Raw genomic sequence first — 19,586 nt, forward strand, 5'->3', positions numbered from 1 at the left:
TAGTCTTCCTCTTTTGTTTCATTTCAGACTTTTACATGGGCATAAAATGCTGGTAGCTTATTTCACTACTTGTTTTCTTATTCAGATCTTAATGGGAACATTTTATCGTCAGAAAGTCAGAAATTCTTTTAAAATCTGATACTGCGTTGGAAAGTGGGAAATGGGGAGTGGCTAGGGGGGAGAGAACCAAGAAAATCTTATGTCATTAGATCCAGCCTTTTGGTATCTCTCAGATATGGCTCACATCAATCCCATACAAAGTGGAAAATTAAAAAAATCTTCTTACAGGAAGAAAGATACAGTACAACTACAGTACAATTTTCTCTATACATATTGCATGAATTCCATACTGGAGAAATACTTCTAGCACAAACACTTCCATATATACAGTTAGGCACTGAAGGAGTGGAACGTAAGACCTTCTTTGGACACACAACATGCTGTTTTCTGTCTAGTTCAAGAGTGCCTGTTTCAGTATTTTCAATGTCTTCATATAACAGAAAACACCAAGAATCAAGAAGATTACAGAAATGATATAATAAAGCAGCTATAATAAAGAACAGTTTTATTTCTATGCCTTCTTCTCTTCTGTATGTAAGGTTTCAGAGACAAAGCAATAGATTTAGTCATGTATTGCTACATGCAGCGTACAAACCAAACACTACTTTAATGCAGGAAATGAAAAATGCCAGAACACTGTCCTGTTGGCCTACAAATATAAATGCAAAGTGTAAATACAGAAAATGGAATTTTATATTTTATCTGAAAAACTTCAGCTATATCAAAGTTAAACTCAATTTAAAATGGTCTTCATATTTCATAAGAGACTCCCTGCTTCATCATTTTTTAATTGAGATGCCCTTCTTTCCCGTAAGCAGGAAGACAGCATACCAACTAATAGCTTACTAAATTTCTAAGACTACTCACAGCCAGCACTGTAACAACATTAGAGCATTTTTTTTTTTTTTTTTTGGAAACCATAAGAACAAAGTTCACATACTGGAGAAGTCTGCACAAATAAAGCCAGTTCTTTTCATATCTACTGAAATTAACATGTCAATATTCCAGTATGATTATCAACTTATGGGCTTTGAATAGCCATATTAAAATGTAACAAGAAGGCATAAGCACAGCTTGAAGCATAGCTTCTAAAACTTTGGATTAAATCAGACAAAATGAAATAATCTTCATGAAAAAGCCAAAAAGAAAATGTAACTTGAAACAAAAATACACACTTCAGCTGAAGTGATTGGACTGGCTAATCTTCCAATTTCTCCTCAGAAAAGCACCTGCAGGCAGGAATAGAAGTTATGCCAAATAGCACCTCCATCACTTTCTTCTAGATCACCTTTACTTTTTCAGAATGAACGTTTTAGTACTGAGATGTTTGCAAGTATGCCATGTATTAAGATAAGAGTTCATATAAGGAAGGCCATCAGGATAAAGAAAATTCAGAAACAAGATGAAGTAGTATTTCACACATACAATTGCTATATATAAAAGTTTTTCAGTAGTGCTTGCTAGAGTATACTTTTCTTTCTCTAAAATAAAAAATATTTAAATATTACTAGAGAAAACATTTTAAAATACATTGAGAAAATAAAGGATTTTTAAAGAATTCTCTCTTCACAAATTGGAAAGAGGTCTGCTGAGATGCCTAAGTACATGTAAATAGAACACAGGAAAAAAGCACAACAATATGAACGGAAACCTACTGAAAATGGCATATGCATTTATACAGTTTTGATATCTGTAAACATCCAGCATGCCAGCTATGATGAGAGAGGAAGTATTCTATGTTCAGAATTCTGCACTTTTCCTACAAGCAATATTATGTTAAAATCCTCACTTTCTAAGACTGTGACAGCCATTATGAACTAAAATAAATAACCACCCCCCAAAAAACAAACAAACAAAACCAAACATTTGATTCAGGCTGAGGTCTTGTTTGTTTGTTTTGTTTTTAAGAGGTCAGATGCACATATTCCCTGACTCGTAGAGAGAGCACATGCACAAAGGACACCTATGTAGAAGTCTACAGTAAGGGTGGGTGGGAAGTTCGGGGTGTATTTTTACTTCAGGATGCATATCAATTAGTAAGAATCACACGACACAATTCTGAAGTTTTTACTTTTCAAATTTAATGAGTATAATTTAAATGGACGGCATGATGATGATTCAACACTCTACACTAACAGATCTATTTTCTTCCTTCCAATTTCCTTTTTTCCACAATAACATTTTGGCATATGGCCATGTCTTCACTGTGAAGACAAAGCTCGTGAGCTTAGGCTGAGCTAAGAGTTGACCTACACGTATAATACAACTATCAAGGTGATCCATGCCATCCTGCAGTATTTGGTATTAACAGTCCAATTAAAAAAATGATAAGCATACGGGAAATGTTTCATAGTCATGGACTCTAAAATCAGGAATGGCTTACAAGACTACCTTTTCAACAGTCTCAAAAAAAATGCTAGTTAAGAAGCTATTCAATTGGAATAACGTGCCTGTCTGACCTTGCCTGTCAGACCTTTGTCTTCCAGCTTGGCAGTTACTTCTACTTAAGATACATAGAATGTAGTCTTTTATATTCAACAAGATAATCCAACTCAAAAGCTAGGTATTGTATTCGCCAAAAACAGCAAAATTCATTTTCTGCTTACCCAAAGACCATTTTATCTTCTTCCTAAGATCCCTTTCTGATTTACTCCACTATAAATTCCTCATCTCCCTTCCTGAGATGTTTACTCAAAGCATCTCTATATTCATACACAAGATTGCCTCACTTATCTCTGAAACTAAACCAAAATAACAAATTTTCAGTGTATTTTCATAATTTCTGGAGCCTATGGAAATCATTTGCCCTAAATTATGTACAAGAATGTATTTTATAGAGCAGGAAAGATAAAGCAGCTGTCCTGGGTTAACTGAGCCTTTCAGCTCGAATGCAGTACCAAGCTGACTGTGTGCTTCCTTCCACCCCTACATTTTCCTGGTTTGCCTTCTACCTTGCACATTCCCTCCTCCCAACACCAACAGATAGCTGCCTCTCCATGACTACTGCTATATTAAAGCATTTTTCATTAAGTCTCTTGACATATGAAAGGACACCAACGGATTAGAGTGCTTTCAAATTCTCTTTTTGTAAACTTCAACAGGGTTATAATAAATTACAATAGGAATGTACTCCAGATCAAAGTATGAAGACTATGCTTGCAATAATAAATTTTAGTGACACTTAATGCCTGCACAGTTTTAAATTTTAAACTGAGGATCTCAAAAGACATACGAGAGACAGGTCAAAATTTATATGGGATGTTTCACTATGCTTTCCACCACATGATTTACTACATCTTATTAAAATTTGCATAGAAAATACCTTGCCCCTTGATGATCAATGCAAATTCAACTACAATGCTGTTTGAATTCATACTCTAGTAAATTTCTGAGTAAGTGTCAGATTGATGGCCTCAGAAAATTAAGACAATGAGCAGATCTCATCCTAACAGGGCTTGTGAAAACAAGTTTTTGAACTCAAAGACATGGGATTTTATTCCAGTGTCACCACCAAAGGTGTTATTCCAGCTTAAACTACCTTGATCTAATGAATTAGTGATGCTACTGAGATGAACTCATTTCAAATTACCACAACCGCACACATTAAAATCCAAATTGGAATGTATGCCTAAGGATATACTAGTACTCAGACTTTACTAATACGAAATGTTATCTGCTCGGTCATGTCTCAAAATAACAATTCCTTTCTACACATACGGTTTAATTTTATTTGTCTATGCATTGCCCTGCACCAGTCTGAGAATGAACAATGCATCACCAAGTGCAGAGTTGCTGATTAACAGATTCTTATGCGTGCTGTTATACCAGCTCACTATAGTTTCATATTGCTAAATTACTTGATTGCAATGTAAAGGCAAATGCATTTTATGCCACCTCTCTCTCTTTAAAAGCCAGCCTATGAAGTATAATTGGGAAAAAATTTCCTTGCTTTTTGGTAGAATTAATTTCTCTAAACCATGCAGTTCCCGAGTCCTTTCCAGACTGAGTACACACAGACAGCAAAAAATAGAAGTAAAACATCCCTGTTTGTAGTGTGTTTAGAGTTTCAGAAATAACTTAAAGACAAAACTAAAACAAAATATGAGTAGTTACAAATTATGAGCAACAAAATTGTATCAAGTACAATGAGCAGTAGGGAGAGAAGAGAATCTTCAATACGAGAACAGCTCAATACCTTCTTTAGTAGATCCAGTTCCTTTCATAAGGAGAGAATTGTACAAGACAATTCACAACATGTATTCTTTAACGAATGGTCATCCTTACTGATGACATAGACAGTTCATAAACAATCTATTTGTCACTGTTTGGGTTGAGTACTCTTACCCTTTTTCCCTGCTCTTACACAAAATTCTTCCAGTGATAGTCTTAGACAGATTTAGCAGCTCCATTGTGTGTTTTTTTTTTTTTTTTTTTTTTTTTTTTTAAATCAAGTTGACTGTTTCTACAGACATCTGGCAAGAAACTAGAAAATAAACATAACTCCTATGCTTTGTGACAAAGAAGCTAAAACCTATTAGAAAACTATGTGTTCTGACATGAATTTGTTGAAGAAGGTAACACTGAGGAAAAAAAAAAAAAGCAAGTCTAGTCTCTCAAAAAGAAAGTCTAGTCTCTCAAAAAGATAAACATTCATTTCTGATTCAACTGGGACCTTGATGGCGGATTCCAAACTTACATACAGATCAGCTTAGTTACATGAAAGTCTGAAAATATGTATTTTTTTTTTCCCTATTTGGTTTTGGTACAGTGTTTTCAGATCAAGAACCAAGAGGGTCAGAAGTTGACAGCTTATCTATGATAAGTATAATCAATCTATCATTCTGAACACAGGCAGTGATGGACTTAACCTTCGCAAGGACATAAAAAACACATACATAACCCCAAGAGTGCTCTCTACACAGAAGAGGGAACAAGCTAGATTGTGTGATGATTTTGTTCACAAAGCCTTTTCAGAGAAAAAACAAAGGCATTTTTACATACCTTATATTGAGGCTCTCTCAAAAGCCCTAATTGTTAATAGAAAGTTCATAGAATGAATCTGAATTTTTATAATAATTACAATACATTTTAAAGCACTTCAAGAATACATAAACAGACAACATTCAAAGCGTTTTGCTTGGATCCAAGTTAATTACAGCATAGAAAGGCTGAGAAGAATACACTTAATTGCTTACACAATGAATCATCAAGCAAATATTTGCGTGCATATACACACACACACAATCAATTTTCAATATATTAGAGTTACAAAGAATTATCACACTTCAATACTAACAGGCAATATTTTATCCTCCACAAAATTATAACATTTGTAGATGTTACATCTGAAGTCTAATTAACAGTTTTTCATGTATACTTATGTGCATTAACATGCACAACTCCCTGCAAGTCTGAGATACTTTTATGACAGTTATTTTACTACAGTGGTTACATTCAATAAAAAAGGCAAAAGAATCTGAAAGCGAGGTAGATCTGTTGATTTTCAATTTATTTTGAATCAAGAGGAAGAAAATGAAAACTTAAAAGACTATTTAGTGAGAACGTTGTAACCACTAGATTATATTTAACTATTGAGTATTTAATTTCTTTCATAAAAGACAGCAAAGTGAAACAAATCAATGCCATCTATATTTAGTCTAATTATCATTTACAGAAATTTTCCTGAACTTCATAGCTACAAAAGGAGGAAAAAACAATTGTGAGAGGACAAAGGAACAGCTATGTCCTGCAGAATCAAAAATCCAGAAGATGTAGAAAATGCTTTCGATAACATAACAATTTTGTCATAATTTCTGTAAATTATATTTTTTCATGCTTAACTAGAGAAATTCTTCTGAAAATCACTGCTAAACATGCCAAGTTGTAATATACACAAGCTTATTATTGTGATCATTCTTCAGAACAATAAAGCACTAACAAAGACTTTTGTACAAAGAGATATAGAAGATTTCATGTGACACAATCCATCGAATCAGTAGATCTGGTTACATACACTCACACATGTTGACAGAGATGTTACAAACCTGAACTGCGAGCTGTACAAACTACACAAGATGCAAGGAAACAGATGGAGTCTTAAGAAGAAAGCTTGAAGCATTAGCAGAGGTCACAATACCAGTATTACTGTGATTAAATGGCGGCACTAAGCATAATACAAGAAAATCTATAATTCCCCCAAATAACTTAGGTTAATAAATAAATAAATAAATAAAGTCTCTGTAACAGCAGAGAAAGAAAAAAAAATGGAAAACTATGCATCATTCAAAAAAAATCCAACCTTATAACCCAATTAGAATGGTTTGATTTACTACATATCCACTCCACTCATAATACTTGAATATCTGATACTATGAAGACCCAAGAGTTAGACACAAACTAAGGAAACATCAGCATTGCTTGACATGTCAGCGTTGCTCTGAAAAAAAAAAAAAACACAGAAAAGTCACACAAGACATTGAGAGTCCTCAATTCAAAGGACTCCCTCCTGCCCTGGAAAAATTACACCCAGATCTCAATCCATGAAAAATGTCGGAGCAGCTGTTAACTCCTGAGTTCTGAGGATGTTGCTGACTGTGAAGGTTTATTTTTCAAGGCTTCTAACTTGAGAAACCACAGTGTAGACAATAACTAATCACCACATGTATGCAAAAAGCCATTTCATTTCCATATTTAAAAGAGATACACACAGGTATGGAGCTTTCTTCCCTACCCTCTCAAGTAGGAAATGGAATCAATTACCACAACCAATTTCTAGTATTTGGACACACTTTGTGAAGAGAAGTTGGAACGGAAGGAAAAATGGACATGTGCGTATGTGTTTGTGTTACATTCTGAGACAGTCTTCCTCTTTAATTGCTTTTGTACTAATCTCTAAAGCATTTTGAGTGTATGTAGAAGTGAAGCGTATTTTACTGAACTGTAAATGAACAAATATATTAACAATTTGTACATCTAGAAGACCTTCCAGAAGAGACTCAAAGCAATTAAGGAAGCCTATTCTAAAAAACTGGATTCTCCACTTCCACTCCCTAAGTTTTGAGTGGGGGCATATGGTGTACTGTGGAACAACACTGTAGGCAGACAAGAAGTCTATGCCAAATTGTAGGTAAAACCTCAGATAACACCCTTATTTTGCACCTTGCATGATCTTAAGGGTCTTTTCCAACTTTTATGATTCTATGATTTTAATTGTTTCTGTCAGACTGCCATGAAATTAAAACACCTGGTAGAACTGGCAACACAGAAAGCACATTTGCCAGGTATGCCAGCTAAGCATACTAAGAAGGATGACTTCAAACTCCCTATCCTTTACTAGCTGAGCATTTTAAGACTGTTCATTAACAGGAGTTGACTGTATGGAACTAGTTTAACAAGTATTTGCTCTTGCAAGGCTATTTTCTAACTTATGATCAAAAAAAGTCACAATAATCACTGAAACCAAGGCACAACAGCAATAATTGTAAGAAAGTAAACAGAAAAAATAAAATTCAGAGTCACTTGTTTGCAACATCTCTAAGAAAAAGAAAATAACCCCTTTGGTTTAAAATGAATATCCTTGTTCTGAATACAATTTCTTTTTAACCAGAGTAGATAGCAAGAAAAGTAGTATTTTAGGTTTTGAATCAGAAAAAGATACATTTTGCCTTAAATGACATCCCAATTTATATTGTAGGTTATGTTCTGTTCTTTTTATTTCAAACTTTAACTTAACATTCTTAAAGCAAATTGTATGCACATCTCCCAGACTGAAATTGGTGCAACTGATACAGCTTTTGCACTATTTATTTCTTTCCTTGGTTAACTTTTTTTTTTTTTTTTTTTTTTTTTTTTGCCTAATAAATGCTTTTTTATTATCAAATTCCTTAGCTTACAAAAATCTAAGTTTCTTTCTGCAGAATACTCATTTGGAGGAATAATTGATGCATATTATTTTTTTTAAAGGCCAAAGAGAGAACAAGTCCTCATACCAAACCATTAGAGAAGAAACTGTTTAGAGCATAAAAAATATAAAAATAAAAAGAACTCTAAATATAAATAAACTACTGTGTAAGTGAACTGATGAGTGGGAAGAATGGAAAGAAAAGGAAGCATTTCAGATTGATTTGATATTAGTGAAACAGAGATAAATGTCATCCCAAACAGTAACACCATCATTCAATGATTGTGACTGCAAATTTCTGTAGTTAATGAAAATCATTTCCTTGCTTCTAAGTGAAAAAAAACTTGTTTTTCAGGGAGAGAGAGACTTGGTCTCTGGAGCCCTAATTAACAGTTGTTTTACTATAGAAAAGCCACAGAAAACAGTACTAGAGATTCATGTTGGGATTAATCTCAATTTAAATCAATAGATTCAAGTTTAAGCCTATTTTAAATGAAGAAGGAAGCAAGAAAATGATTGTTTGCAAACTGAAAAGCAAGGTTTTAGTGGCATAAAACAGTAAATATTTGTGCTATAACGGATCCCAAGGATCTACAGTGCTATTTAAGGCCCTTTGGGCTAGATCTTACGTCTATTCTAGGCAATAAAGCAGTTACCATTCCTTGCCTAAATTTAGGTAGACACAGATGAACCACAAGAGAAGGAGAGAAAATGGAAACAAGCTCACTGAAGTACTGCACAGCTCTTCAACATGTCCTGCAGGGTTTTCCATAATTGCAGGGTGCAGACAACGAGCAAGAGAATAGGAAAGAAAATTTCAAGGAAATGAACTACTACAGTTGCCTATAGCTTTTCTTCAAGGACAGGATGGAAAATGAAGCAACATACAAACAGAACAGTACAACTAGTATTTATGGGAAATATATGAGAGTTTTTAATGTTGAAGTTAGACATCATCCAGTGGATGACAACAGTGGTTAATTTATTCACAAGGTGTGATCAGAAGATCCCTGTAGTATTTTAGAAGTCTTTTAACTTCTATTAGTCCTTGTTTAGCAATTTAGGAAATAAGCAAACCTTAAGACTTTTTGTTCTTTTGTAGTAGTTGAATTGACAAGAAAGATTCTAGTTTAGTCAGATGTAGGGTATTTATTTTGGTTTTGAATCTTCACATTAGAGTAGGCAAATATCTTTGACTCCAAATATTTTTCCAAGTTTTTCTTCTGTTTTGAACTACATTAATATTATATGCATTTTGTATTTCATTATCATTACAATTACAAACAAAAATACTTGTGTATGAACAGAGGTTTTACCAATATTGCCAATAGAAAAACGACTTCTACTAATACAGGCAGATACTGTGAATGCTTTGGACTTTTTCTTAAAATGTCATTAAATCTCAGACAATCAGATGTGTATTATCTATGTTAACACCTTCATGGAAGCTTGCCGGTGGAGGAGGAAACTGTGACCTTATTAAAGCATAGCACAAAAAGAATTAGTAAGTTTTGTGATTTCCTAAAATCGCATACCATTTTCTGACCAGCACTGGCCAGTCTCAGTACTAAAATCTCCATCAACAACAGGAATTGGGCAGAACAAACTGCAACTATAGTATGATTGCTACTCCCTATGTGCTTTGAAAGAAAAGGATTTAGATACAGCAGAAGTATCAAAACAATTACTATAAAACAATACTATTATTATTAAACAAACTGTCCTTCCAGAGTGTTCATTCCCTAAAGCGGAATGTTAATCACTGTCATGCTCATTTTCAGTGAAGCGTGTTAAGTTTTTCCTTTCTAGGTTAAGTCTTCCATTCCAGATGGGCAAATGAAACCCTAGAGATTACTTGCAAAAGCTGCACAGAAAACTGAAACAGACAGTAGAAAAGAATATACCAATGATCTGTATTATTAGAAAATTAATGTGCAAAGTTTTACTGTTCAAACTTAAGTTTTCATACGTCACTGCTTGCCTATACTGGGCTGTCAGTGAAAATTTAATGTCCAGAAACATGGAAAATAAGGTTAACTACTTCCAGGACTTTTCCAGTGGTTTCTCATAGATGTCTGTAATAAGGGCACAGAACTATCCTGTGTTAATAGCATCAGGAGAAAGTCACGAGCAGTGATCAGTGGAAACAAAACTTCTCAGTAACAATCTTTCACATACAGAATGTAAGTGATACTCCAACACTGGGGTAGTCAAATATAATTCTAGATCTTCAAAGAGAAATTCAAGCATATCTTTGAGAGCACAGTTTTCCAATTCCATGTGTACCCCTAATACATTATTATTTATTTTTAGGTGTTTCCTTTTCGTTAAGGTAAGCAAAGCATTGAAAAGGCAGCATGTTGCTTTGTCATCTTAGTTTTCAGAAGAAAACACAATAGAATTATTGAAAGACCCAGGGAAGCACAGAGGCACCCAGAGTGCTTTCTCCAGGTGTTCTGAAAAGAGACACCCCCTGCCCCCTTCCTCCTACCTCACTTGAGGCTTCTCTTCCCAACTCTTGTCTTTCTCTCAAAACTGAAATTTAGAAAACTCATTTATCACTGTATTTGCTTAACTAGCATTTTAAGTACACCAGACTGAAAGCATTCTGAACGTAAGTTTTCTACTCCAACATTCATTACAATTTTTTTTCCACCTTTTACATATAGCAAATGATAATGTATTTACTGAAACATTTGCAGTACTCAAGGATACACAATATTAATTGCTCAATCAACCTGCATTGACACACTGAATTTAACATGCCACATTGAATTACTGATCATTTTTCTAACCTTATGAAGTCAATCTGGGACAGAGACATCTGCAGTTTAGTACACATACTTTCTAAACACCTGTTTCCTCAACTACTGTAGTATCACTAATCTGAACAGAACAGCACACATCATAGCTTGTACATTTTGGTGCCTGACTACACAATTCAAATATTTATTTCATTCACTCTTCATTCTTGAGAAAGTATCCTACGTACATGTTATTGGAACCAGTAGCTTCACTAGTATACCATACAATTATATTTTTTATTTTTATTTTTGTAGCGTATTCAAGTTACTTTAGTTCTTTAACAAAAGAAAACCCCCAAACCACAGCCATGGTATGTAAGTTTGAGTGTCCTAATACTGTGAAAGAGAAGACATCAGCACAAACATGTTTAAATCAAATGTCAGCACCACTTGTTTTTTCATTTTTTTAAACTTATAAATATATTTTAATACATCTATTTTATAGTATACTATAAACATTCTACTAAGGAAGGCAAGCAGAATATATCCAATGCTCCTCAAACTTCGTAATAAAACATTTAAGAGCAAAAACTGAAGGCATTACTAAGCTAAAAAGTATGTAATTTTCAAGTGTTTCACTGTGTAAAAACTGTCTAAAATAATTGTTTTCAGCATGCTTTCAGCCTTTTTTCCCTTTATGTAACTAACAGAACTGCCATACAAAACTTGCCACACCACATCACAGTAAAAAACAAAACAAAACAAACAAAAACCAACAACCACAACAACAATAACAACAAACAATTCTGTAAAGTAATGATTATTTCACAAAGAAATTAAGGAATAAAAATCCAGAAGACAGCATCAAGCTTACATTGCTTTAGCATTGCATGTAAAAATAAGAGCAACATTCAATTTTTAAGACTACCAAATTGAACTGCAGCTTGTTGATCAAATGAGAGCAACTACCGAAGCTTTTGTAGTGCTTAGGAAGCAGTGCAACAGTTATTTTTTTTTTTTCTTACAAACAAAAAGTATATCTAGCTTTTATTACTTCCCTTCTTCCACAGCAGGACGTGCTTCCTGTCTCTAAAATTTGTCCTTGCCTGCACCTCATTAAGCTTCTGCTCTTCACTTGGAAGCAATGAAATATAAATCAACTGATTCCAGATTACTTCCCTTCACTAATTATTTGATAATGAGTAATTGAAGTAAGCACAGAGCTATCCTTAGTTATTTCATTGTTACCCTAAAAAGCTTAGGAAGAGAAGAACAGATGAAAGACAAGCTAGCTCTGTAAGACGAGGCTTACCATCTGACAGACTTGTAGAATTACCATTAAAATACTAGTTTAAGTTATAAATCAGAGTAACTTCTGAACACACTTAGCACACTTCCAAACCTTATTTCTGTTACAATTAGGAACCACCCTGATTTTATTTTCTTAGCTTACAGTGTATCTTACAGACAGAAAAACAATGTGTATTACAATTTGTACTAAATCTTTACAAAAATATTTATGCTCAAAAATAAATAGCATGACTATAAGATGGTGTCATATCTTTTGATTTCACTGCCAAGCCTTCTGTAGATGAGAAAATGAAAGGCATGCTCCTAAGATTACTTACCCATGAAGTTGAGATAGCTGTCTCCTCCAAGTGCATGAGTAATGAGACGAATCATTTTATGAAGCTGTATTCCACGATCAATAACTGGAGTTAGAGGCGAGAGCACACTCATGTTTGTATACATCTCTGCATCCATCAATCGAAATGCCAGTGTCTTATCACCAACAAGTGCCTATAATAGTTTAAAAAAAAAATGAAGAAAACCCGAGTGTACTAGTGTACTAGAAGTGTTTCTAACTTTTTTTTTTTTTTTTTTTGAAACAGGTGTTCTGTATTCTAAAGGGAACATTAGAACAAGATGATCCTTAAGGTTCCTTCCAACCTGCGCCATTCAGGAGACTGGCAAGGGGTTAAGGACGTGACTCAGTGTACACAGTCTGGTCCCAGTTCACAAAGTGAACATCCTGCCCCTGCTGATGAGCCTAGCTGCTAATTATTGCAGCGTTGCATTTTTTTTGATGTGTAACCACTTGATTGTGATACGTGATCTCTTGTCAAAAAGAAAAAGTCTGCAAGTTGACACAGAGACATCCCTGAGCTGAGCCCTGCCTGAACACCTGACCCAACTTTGCACTTTTCCTTTGCAATCCTGTGAGTGTACGTATACAGTCAATCAGCTCCTAGCTATCTCACCCTTGCTATGATCTTATATTTCACTTGATGGTATCAAACTGCACAATTACTTCTGAGAACCTTTTTGCCTACATATATTAAATGTAAAATGCTAGTGTACACTCAATAAACCACAAGAGACCTAGCATTTTGGAATTTTTGTAGGGGAAAAAAACAAAAACAAAACAAAACTAAGAAAGCAAACATCTCAAGTAAAGTTCCTACGATGTACAAATAAAGAGCTACTAACAATATTCCTGATTTACAGATGCAGAGTGTGAAACATTCATTTATATGTTATCGAGAATATTACTAGTTTTCTGATTTCACAGAAGGTAGCAAAATAAGCTAGTATTTCTATCAAAAAAACAGTAACTGAATTACTAACTTCGTAGTGTTTGCTGGTATTTAAGAATGGAAAAACACCAAACAAATGCTGTTGGTTATTCTAATATTATTAGGATTATTCGAATATATTAGCATACAGGTAGTTGAAAATATTTTGGAGTGTTTGCATGGAAATATATGATTTTTGTTTCATCAGCCTGTCTCTTTATACTCTAACGTGAAAACTCACTACATTACAACTTAGTTGTCTATGTGGAAACAGCTCTAGCTGAAAGGCCCCATCATCCTTCAGTTTTCAGACTAGCAATATAATGGCATAAATAGATAATTCCCTCAAGTTAAAAATAAATTCCTTCAAGCTAAGGAAGAAGTTATTATGCAACAAGGGCAAGACTGCAATGCTAAAAAGTTCTGTATTAAGCAGACCTGTATTTGCATGCCTTTCATTTGGCTCTACTTTTTAATAGTTAATGAGTATTCTTCTATTTCAATAAAAGGATTACTTAACTTCTGTATTCACACAGACACAAGTGCATGAAGTGTATGACATCAGACCAGCAGGCTATCTGGCTTAGTGTACTGTCTCCAAAAGCAGCCAGTAGCTAACAGGCAGCAGAGAGTATGAAGGCAAACAAAACTCTTAACAATACTTCCCCAAAATGTTACCCTAACAATCACAGAAAACAGGTGAAACAGCATGTCTGTATTCAGGAGCCTTCAATCAATCTCCTTTGAAACAAATTCAAACGCTTTAGAAGTCACAAAGTTTGAACAAACACATCATCCTATGACAAGGGGTTACAGAACTTGCTTCATGCCAGAGAGACGGGGGAGGAACAACAACTCTTTACTCAGAATCTGGCATCTGTTAGTTTTAATATCTTCTCTAATCTTCCCATTGGAAATAGGGGTAATTGTTCCCTGTTCCCATTTTCTATGCCAGTCACGACTTTATGAACTGATGTCCTTCCACTTTTAATGATCTCTTTTCTACCCTGAAGCGTCTTAGTCTATTTAGTTTTCTTCCTTTGAAAGCCACTCCATACCTTCTAATTATTCTTACCATCTCTCTCAGCACTTCTTCCAGTTATGCTGGATCTCCCGAGATACAAGACCAAACCTGCCTCCAATATTCATGATGCAAGTAAACCATAAAAGGCTACAGTGGAATACTGATTTTGCTGTCTGCTCCTTTCATAACAATTCCAAGTAATCTATCTGCTTTTTTGACTGCTATGAGCACTGAGTTGGTATTTTCCATTATCTGCTATAACCATGAGACCTTGTACTTGGATTGTTAGTAGTCTATTCATAACCCATCATTACATATAAAAAATTGGAATTGTTTCAGCCTCTTATGGGCATCACTGAATATTTTTACATTGAATTTTATCCACACTCCCATTTAATTTCTCTATCCTACTTCTCACATGTTATCCTGGTGTCTGACTGCAATCCTCTTTAAAAAAAAAAAAAATAAAAAAATAAAAATCAGCTCAAAATAAATTCTTCCCAAACATGAGATTCTAAAACAGAAATATATTGTCATATGAAAAACTATTGATATAATCTAGCATGAAATAAAACAACAACAACAGAAATGTTATACATGTCACACTTTGGGATGAAGGATCACCTTTACTAAAAGCATATAATCAGAAGAATATACGTTTCCAAGTAATACCTGAAGTTCTTAACCAGGACTTGGACTCTGCTCTCACACTTTACGTGAACACTGTATAACAATCTCAGTGATAGGAAGGCAAATAGGTACAGTAAAGAAAGCTGATAAATTATTTTGAAAATATAATATAGCTGTAATTTTAGATACTTCTGTTGATTTACATTATTAAAGGTATTAGAAATGTCCACCTCTTACATAAAGGAACGAGTTGAAAGTAGATTACTTAAGCTTTTTATTAGAAAATGGTTTATTTATTTTTAAGTTTAAAATTTTAAAGTTCTCAACCATCATGTTTTCTGATTCCTCAGGAAAAAAAACAAACAAACTTTGAAAGATTGTGGGAGATGAGTGTTATCCAAACTCATCATTACTTTTTTTGTTTTTCCATATACAGAACCTTTACAATTGCTGTGTTTTGAATCACACTGTTAAAGAACACTCCATTTAGATCTCAGAATAGGATTGGGGTTTGCAATCCTTTCAGAAAGAAAACATTTTCTTGAAGGGAATAAACACATTTCAAACGCTGACTGAGTGAGCAAATTTGCTAAATTGTCATCTTGTTTAACACTTACCATAAACAATGCTTCAGCCTACCTTATGGAAAGTGGATTTTTAGAAAGCATGGATTATATGCCTTCCTATGTCCTATGACAGGCAGGACAAAGAGGAGGCTAGAATTTATTTGTTAGAAAACAAAACTGAAAAGATAACACCACCCAGCCATGCATGGCAGGATTCTTTTACTAAAAAGGAAGCTCAAAACCAAACCAAAATAAAAAAGAACAAAAACAAACAAACAAACAAACAAACAAAAAAACCACAAGCAGCATACCAGACCTGCCCATCTCAAATCTAGGCTCAATTTTAAAAACAAAAACCTGCTAAACCTCTAAACTTTATCTTTTACTTGCTTATATATGGAAAAAAAAAACAGGTATCATACCTGGTCATGGCTCTCTGCATATGCAATACATTTTTCTTCATACCGCCTGTTTGTTAACGTATACACAATATTTCCCATATTCCAGTCTTCATCTTTCAGCTCCTTAATGATCTACAGAAATTAAGGAAATATCATTCACAGGTTACTTCTGTTTAAGTACAAGCCTTGTACTGCCTTTCTTCATTATATTGGCACAGCAATTTCCAATAAACTGTGGACTTCAACTTTTCCTGCTACCAAGCTTTGACATGATGAGCTCTCTCTGGTGATCCAAAGAGATAACTTGCATACTTTGTTTCCCCTGTACTCCCATGTATCAATAGGGAAAACAGGACCTGGCACCTATCACGTAATTCCTTTGATACAGTGGGGCATATGATTTACGAGCCGCAACAGAACACTGCACCAAAAACTGGGAAGAAATATCTGCACAGACCAACCTACATAAGGTATTGAAATATGTCCTGTATTTCAAGTAACCTTGGCATATGGCACCATCCTTCGTAACTATAGCTTAAGTACTGAGCGGTGCTGTGGAGAATGTCACGTTGCAAGATTGCACCTATGTTGCTGCCATGAAGCGTACAATACATGTACAGTGAGAATCTGCTTAGCACAGGGACTTCCACATTCCCTGATCTGCAAATTCCAGCTCAGTTCCAAACCAGTTTGAATGCCTGAGTTTTGGAATACAAAACATACTTTATTTTCTGCCATGTTAGCTTTTTTCTTTTTTAAGCAATTTAACAAATCACATCAATAGCAATTTTCTGTCTCACATGATACTATTTCCCTCTTCTAAATCTAGCCTAATTTCACCGTTTTCTTTTTCTATAAGGCTTTATCATTCTCCATTGTTCACTCCAGTTTAAACATGTATATATATGCATGATGTATACATAAAAAGGTATATATGTCATGTACATGATAGATAAAAAGATAAAAAGGCAGTGACAAAGAAGGCTGATGTGATCCCATAAAATTTAGCATTCCTATTTTAACTATGTACTCCTAAACAACTTTTTCCCCCCAGCCTGAGTTCTTGCCCTGAAAACATTCAGGCACCTATGCAGCATCATATTATATACTAGGTCTATGTTAAACCTGACCTATTGAACCCACTGTTACAGCAACTACTTTTTCAGTTACAGGAACTACTTTTTACAAATCCCTCAGAAAAAGCTCATGGATCCCTGGAGATCCTTCAGGTCTAAAACTGCTTTTAGGAAGTTGCCCAGAAAAACATGCTTTTAGAAGGTACATACTTAAAAGCTGGAGAGAAATGTAAGCAAGCAGTCTAGGAAAAAACAAACAAACAAACAAACAAAAAAACAACAGTCGATAGACCTTGCTTCTAAGTTTCCTCTTCCAGTCCTTTTAGCTTTACTTCTATCTTGAGAAGTGCAGTAACAGAAGCACACGCATAACCTCTTCTTCCACCTCAAGATCTTCTGTTGTGATTACTTATTTGCAGTTTCCTCATCAAGAACATTTCTGCCTGCATGTCCCTACGTTCTTGCACAATCACACTCCTACATAATCTGAGTATGCTGGGAAAGAGCCTAGACTATAACAGCTGAGTTTACACCCAACATCCCATCAGCATACCAAACATTCACCTGCTGTTTCTGGAAGCTTTCTCCCCAGTTAAAGGACAGAACTTACTGCAGGATAGGCATGCTTCCTCTCTGTATATTGAAAATTAAAATAAGCAGCTCACAGCAGAGATGGCCAAAATAGATTATAATTTGTTATTATAAAGTTTTCTTCTAAAATTGTAGGGTTTTTTTGTTTGTTTGTTTGTTTGTTTTTCCTCCCCTGTGTAATATTTTTACCAGGAAATCACTCGTCTTTACAAGTCAGAGAGTGGTAGGGAAGCTGAAGGTAGAAGGAAAAAAACAACCATTAAGACCATCACAACAAGGTTTTTTCTTTGTTACTACAGACTTACGAGCCCTCACTGCATCCAGAATCTGAACTACACACTCTGAAGTTTAGTAATGATCTTAGAAAAGCTGGCAAGTTTGTCTTCCACATGAAAAAAAGTTCAAAAACTATTTTTCAACCAATCTGCCCTCTACCTCCTAGTTACAAAAGTGAAAGACGCTGAAGATAAGTTAATTCACTTTTTATTTTAAGCTACTCACTACGTTTATTGAAGCATTAATGTTCATATAGAACATTTACTGTTTTCAGATTATCATGATACACCCAGGGATTTGGATGCAATCTTATATTTAACTGAAGAGCATTTTCTTAAACATCAGTAAAAGCCTTTTGAGATCATTTATTGTTTCATTCTTTTTCTTGTGATCCTCTGTATTAAGCAAAAGGTGATTTTAATCCTTATCAAAGTCAATGTTTATTAGTACATTATTGTTCTTGAAGAGCATTTACAGACTTTTATTATTCTTTTTGTAACCCCTTGGTACTGATTGGTGGTGTTAGTGTAATTTGCCTGTGATTACTTTGGTTAAATTTTCAGCTCTATCGATCCTCCATGCCAATTGTTATGCCCAATTTTAGTAGGGTTCATTGTATGATTCTGTTTGTTTGTTTTTAATAAGATAACCATATGCACATAAATTATTTATCTGTTCACATTCAATATAGAATGCACATCATACTGCTGCTGCAAGAGACAGGTTATTTCAAACAAAATGAATATTTTGTTTGCATTTTGCATTTTATTGCAAAATTAAATTGCATTTTATGAAGAAAAAAAAAATCAGCTAGAATGCAAAGAATAGCCCATGATGTTACTCATCTTCTGAAACCTAAGATATGATATCTGACAGCTCTCATTTCAGCCGCTAATATCTGTACTCAAGACTGTCAGAACTTATTTTAATAGGGCATTAAGTTAACAGATAAGGGAGACTAAAATTCATCAGCAGAATTCCAAAGTGTTTCTCTGTATGCGTAGTTAGAGAAACATACCATTTTGAGGAGCAGAACATATTTTTAGAACACCTTTCCTTACCTGTATCCACTTATCTGGAATAGCCATGGCTAGTCGATAATCAAATCCTCCTCCTCCCTCTGCAACAGGACGGCAAAGAGCTGGCATTCCAGAAACATCCTTAAATAAAACACAACATAATTTGGCTAGCATTGCAATCACTAGTTCAGAGTTTCCACCGTACAATAGTACTGTAGTACACAGGCACTCTGTAAACTAAACATCTTCAAAGATTGACAGGGGGACAAGGGAAGGGAGAAAAATCAGGTGATCACAACAGCGAGACTTACTATTTGAATGCAAAAGTTACAGGGTAGCATTATGGCTTGTCTCATCAAATACTCCACTACAAAGCATTTTAATAGAATAGATATTTGAAGAGAAAGAGACCTTAGTAGAGACAGAATTTGAAATAATTAGCTCTCTTGAGCTCCAAATAATCAATAGCAAGTAGAAAGTAGTCAACAAAAGACAAATTAAACTTTCGTTTTGTTTATTGATATTTTGCATAAGGAATGGCATAAAAATAAGAAGCTGAATAAAGCACAGTAAGAAAGAAAAATACAATCTCTACCCTTTCCCTAAACACAAAAACAAAACTATTGATCCAGCTAACCCTGGAAAGTAACATGCCAACGTTGACAGAGGTGAAGAAACAGACCGCACTATCATAAAGCTCATGTATGGCATCCTTGGGGAAAG

General features: G+C 34.5%; 1 protein-coding gene across 3 annotated transcripts in view; it reads right to left on the reverse strand.

The window, feature by feature from the left end:
* The window catches only part of GBE1 (1,4-alpha-glucan branching enzyme 1), a 177,616-nt gene that overhangs the window by 51,883 nt on the left and 106,147 nt on the right, over nucleotides 1–19,586 (reverse strand). For all 3 annotated transcript variants that reach the window (XM_082769019.1, XM_082769020.1, XM_082769018.1), the window contains exons 10-12: nucleotides 18,906–19,004; nucleotides 15,923–16,033; nucleotides 12,333–12,504 (exon numbers count right to left, since the gene is read on the reverse strand). In XM_082769019.1, coding sequence (XP_082625145.1) covers nucleotides 12,333–12,504; nucleotides 15,923–16,033; nucleotides 18,906–19,004 — 382 coding nt within the window. The remainder of the gene's footprint in view (nucleotides 1–12,332; nucleotides 12,505–15,922; nucleotides 16,034–18,905; nucleotides 19,005–19,586) is intronic.

This window comes from Aythya marila (assembly GCF_965140915.1).
Source record: "Aythya marila genome assembly, chromosome: 1".
Taxonomy (NCBI): Eukaryota; Metazoa; Chordata; class Aves; order Anseriformes; family Anatidae; genus Aythya; species Aythya marila.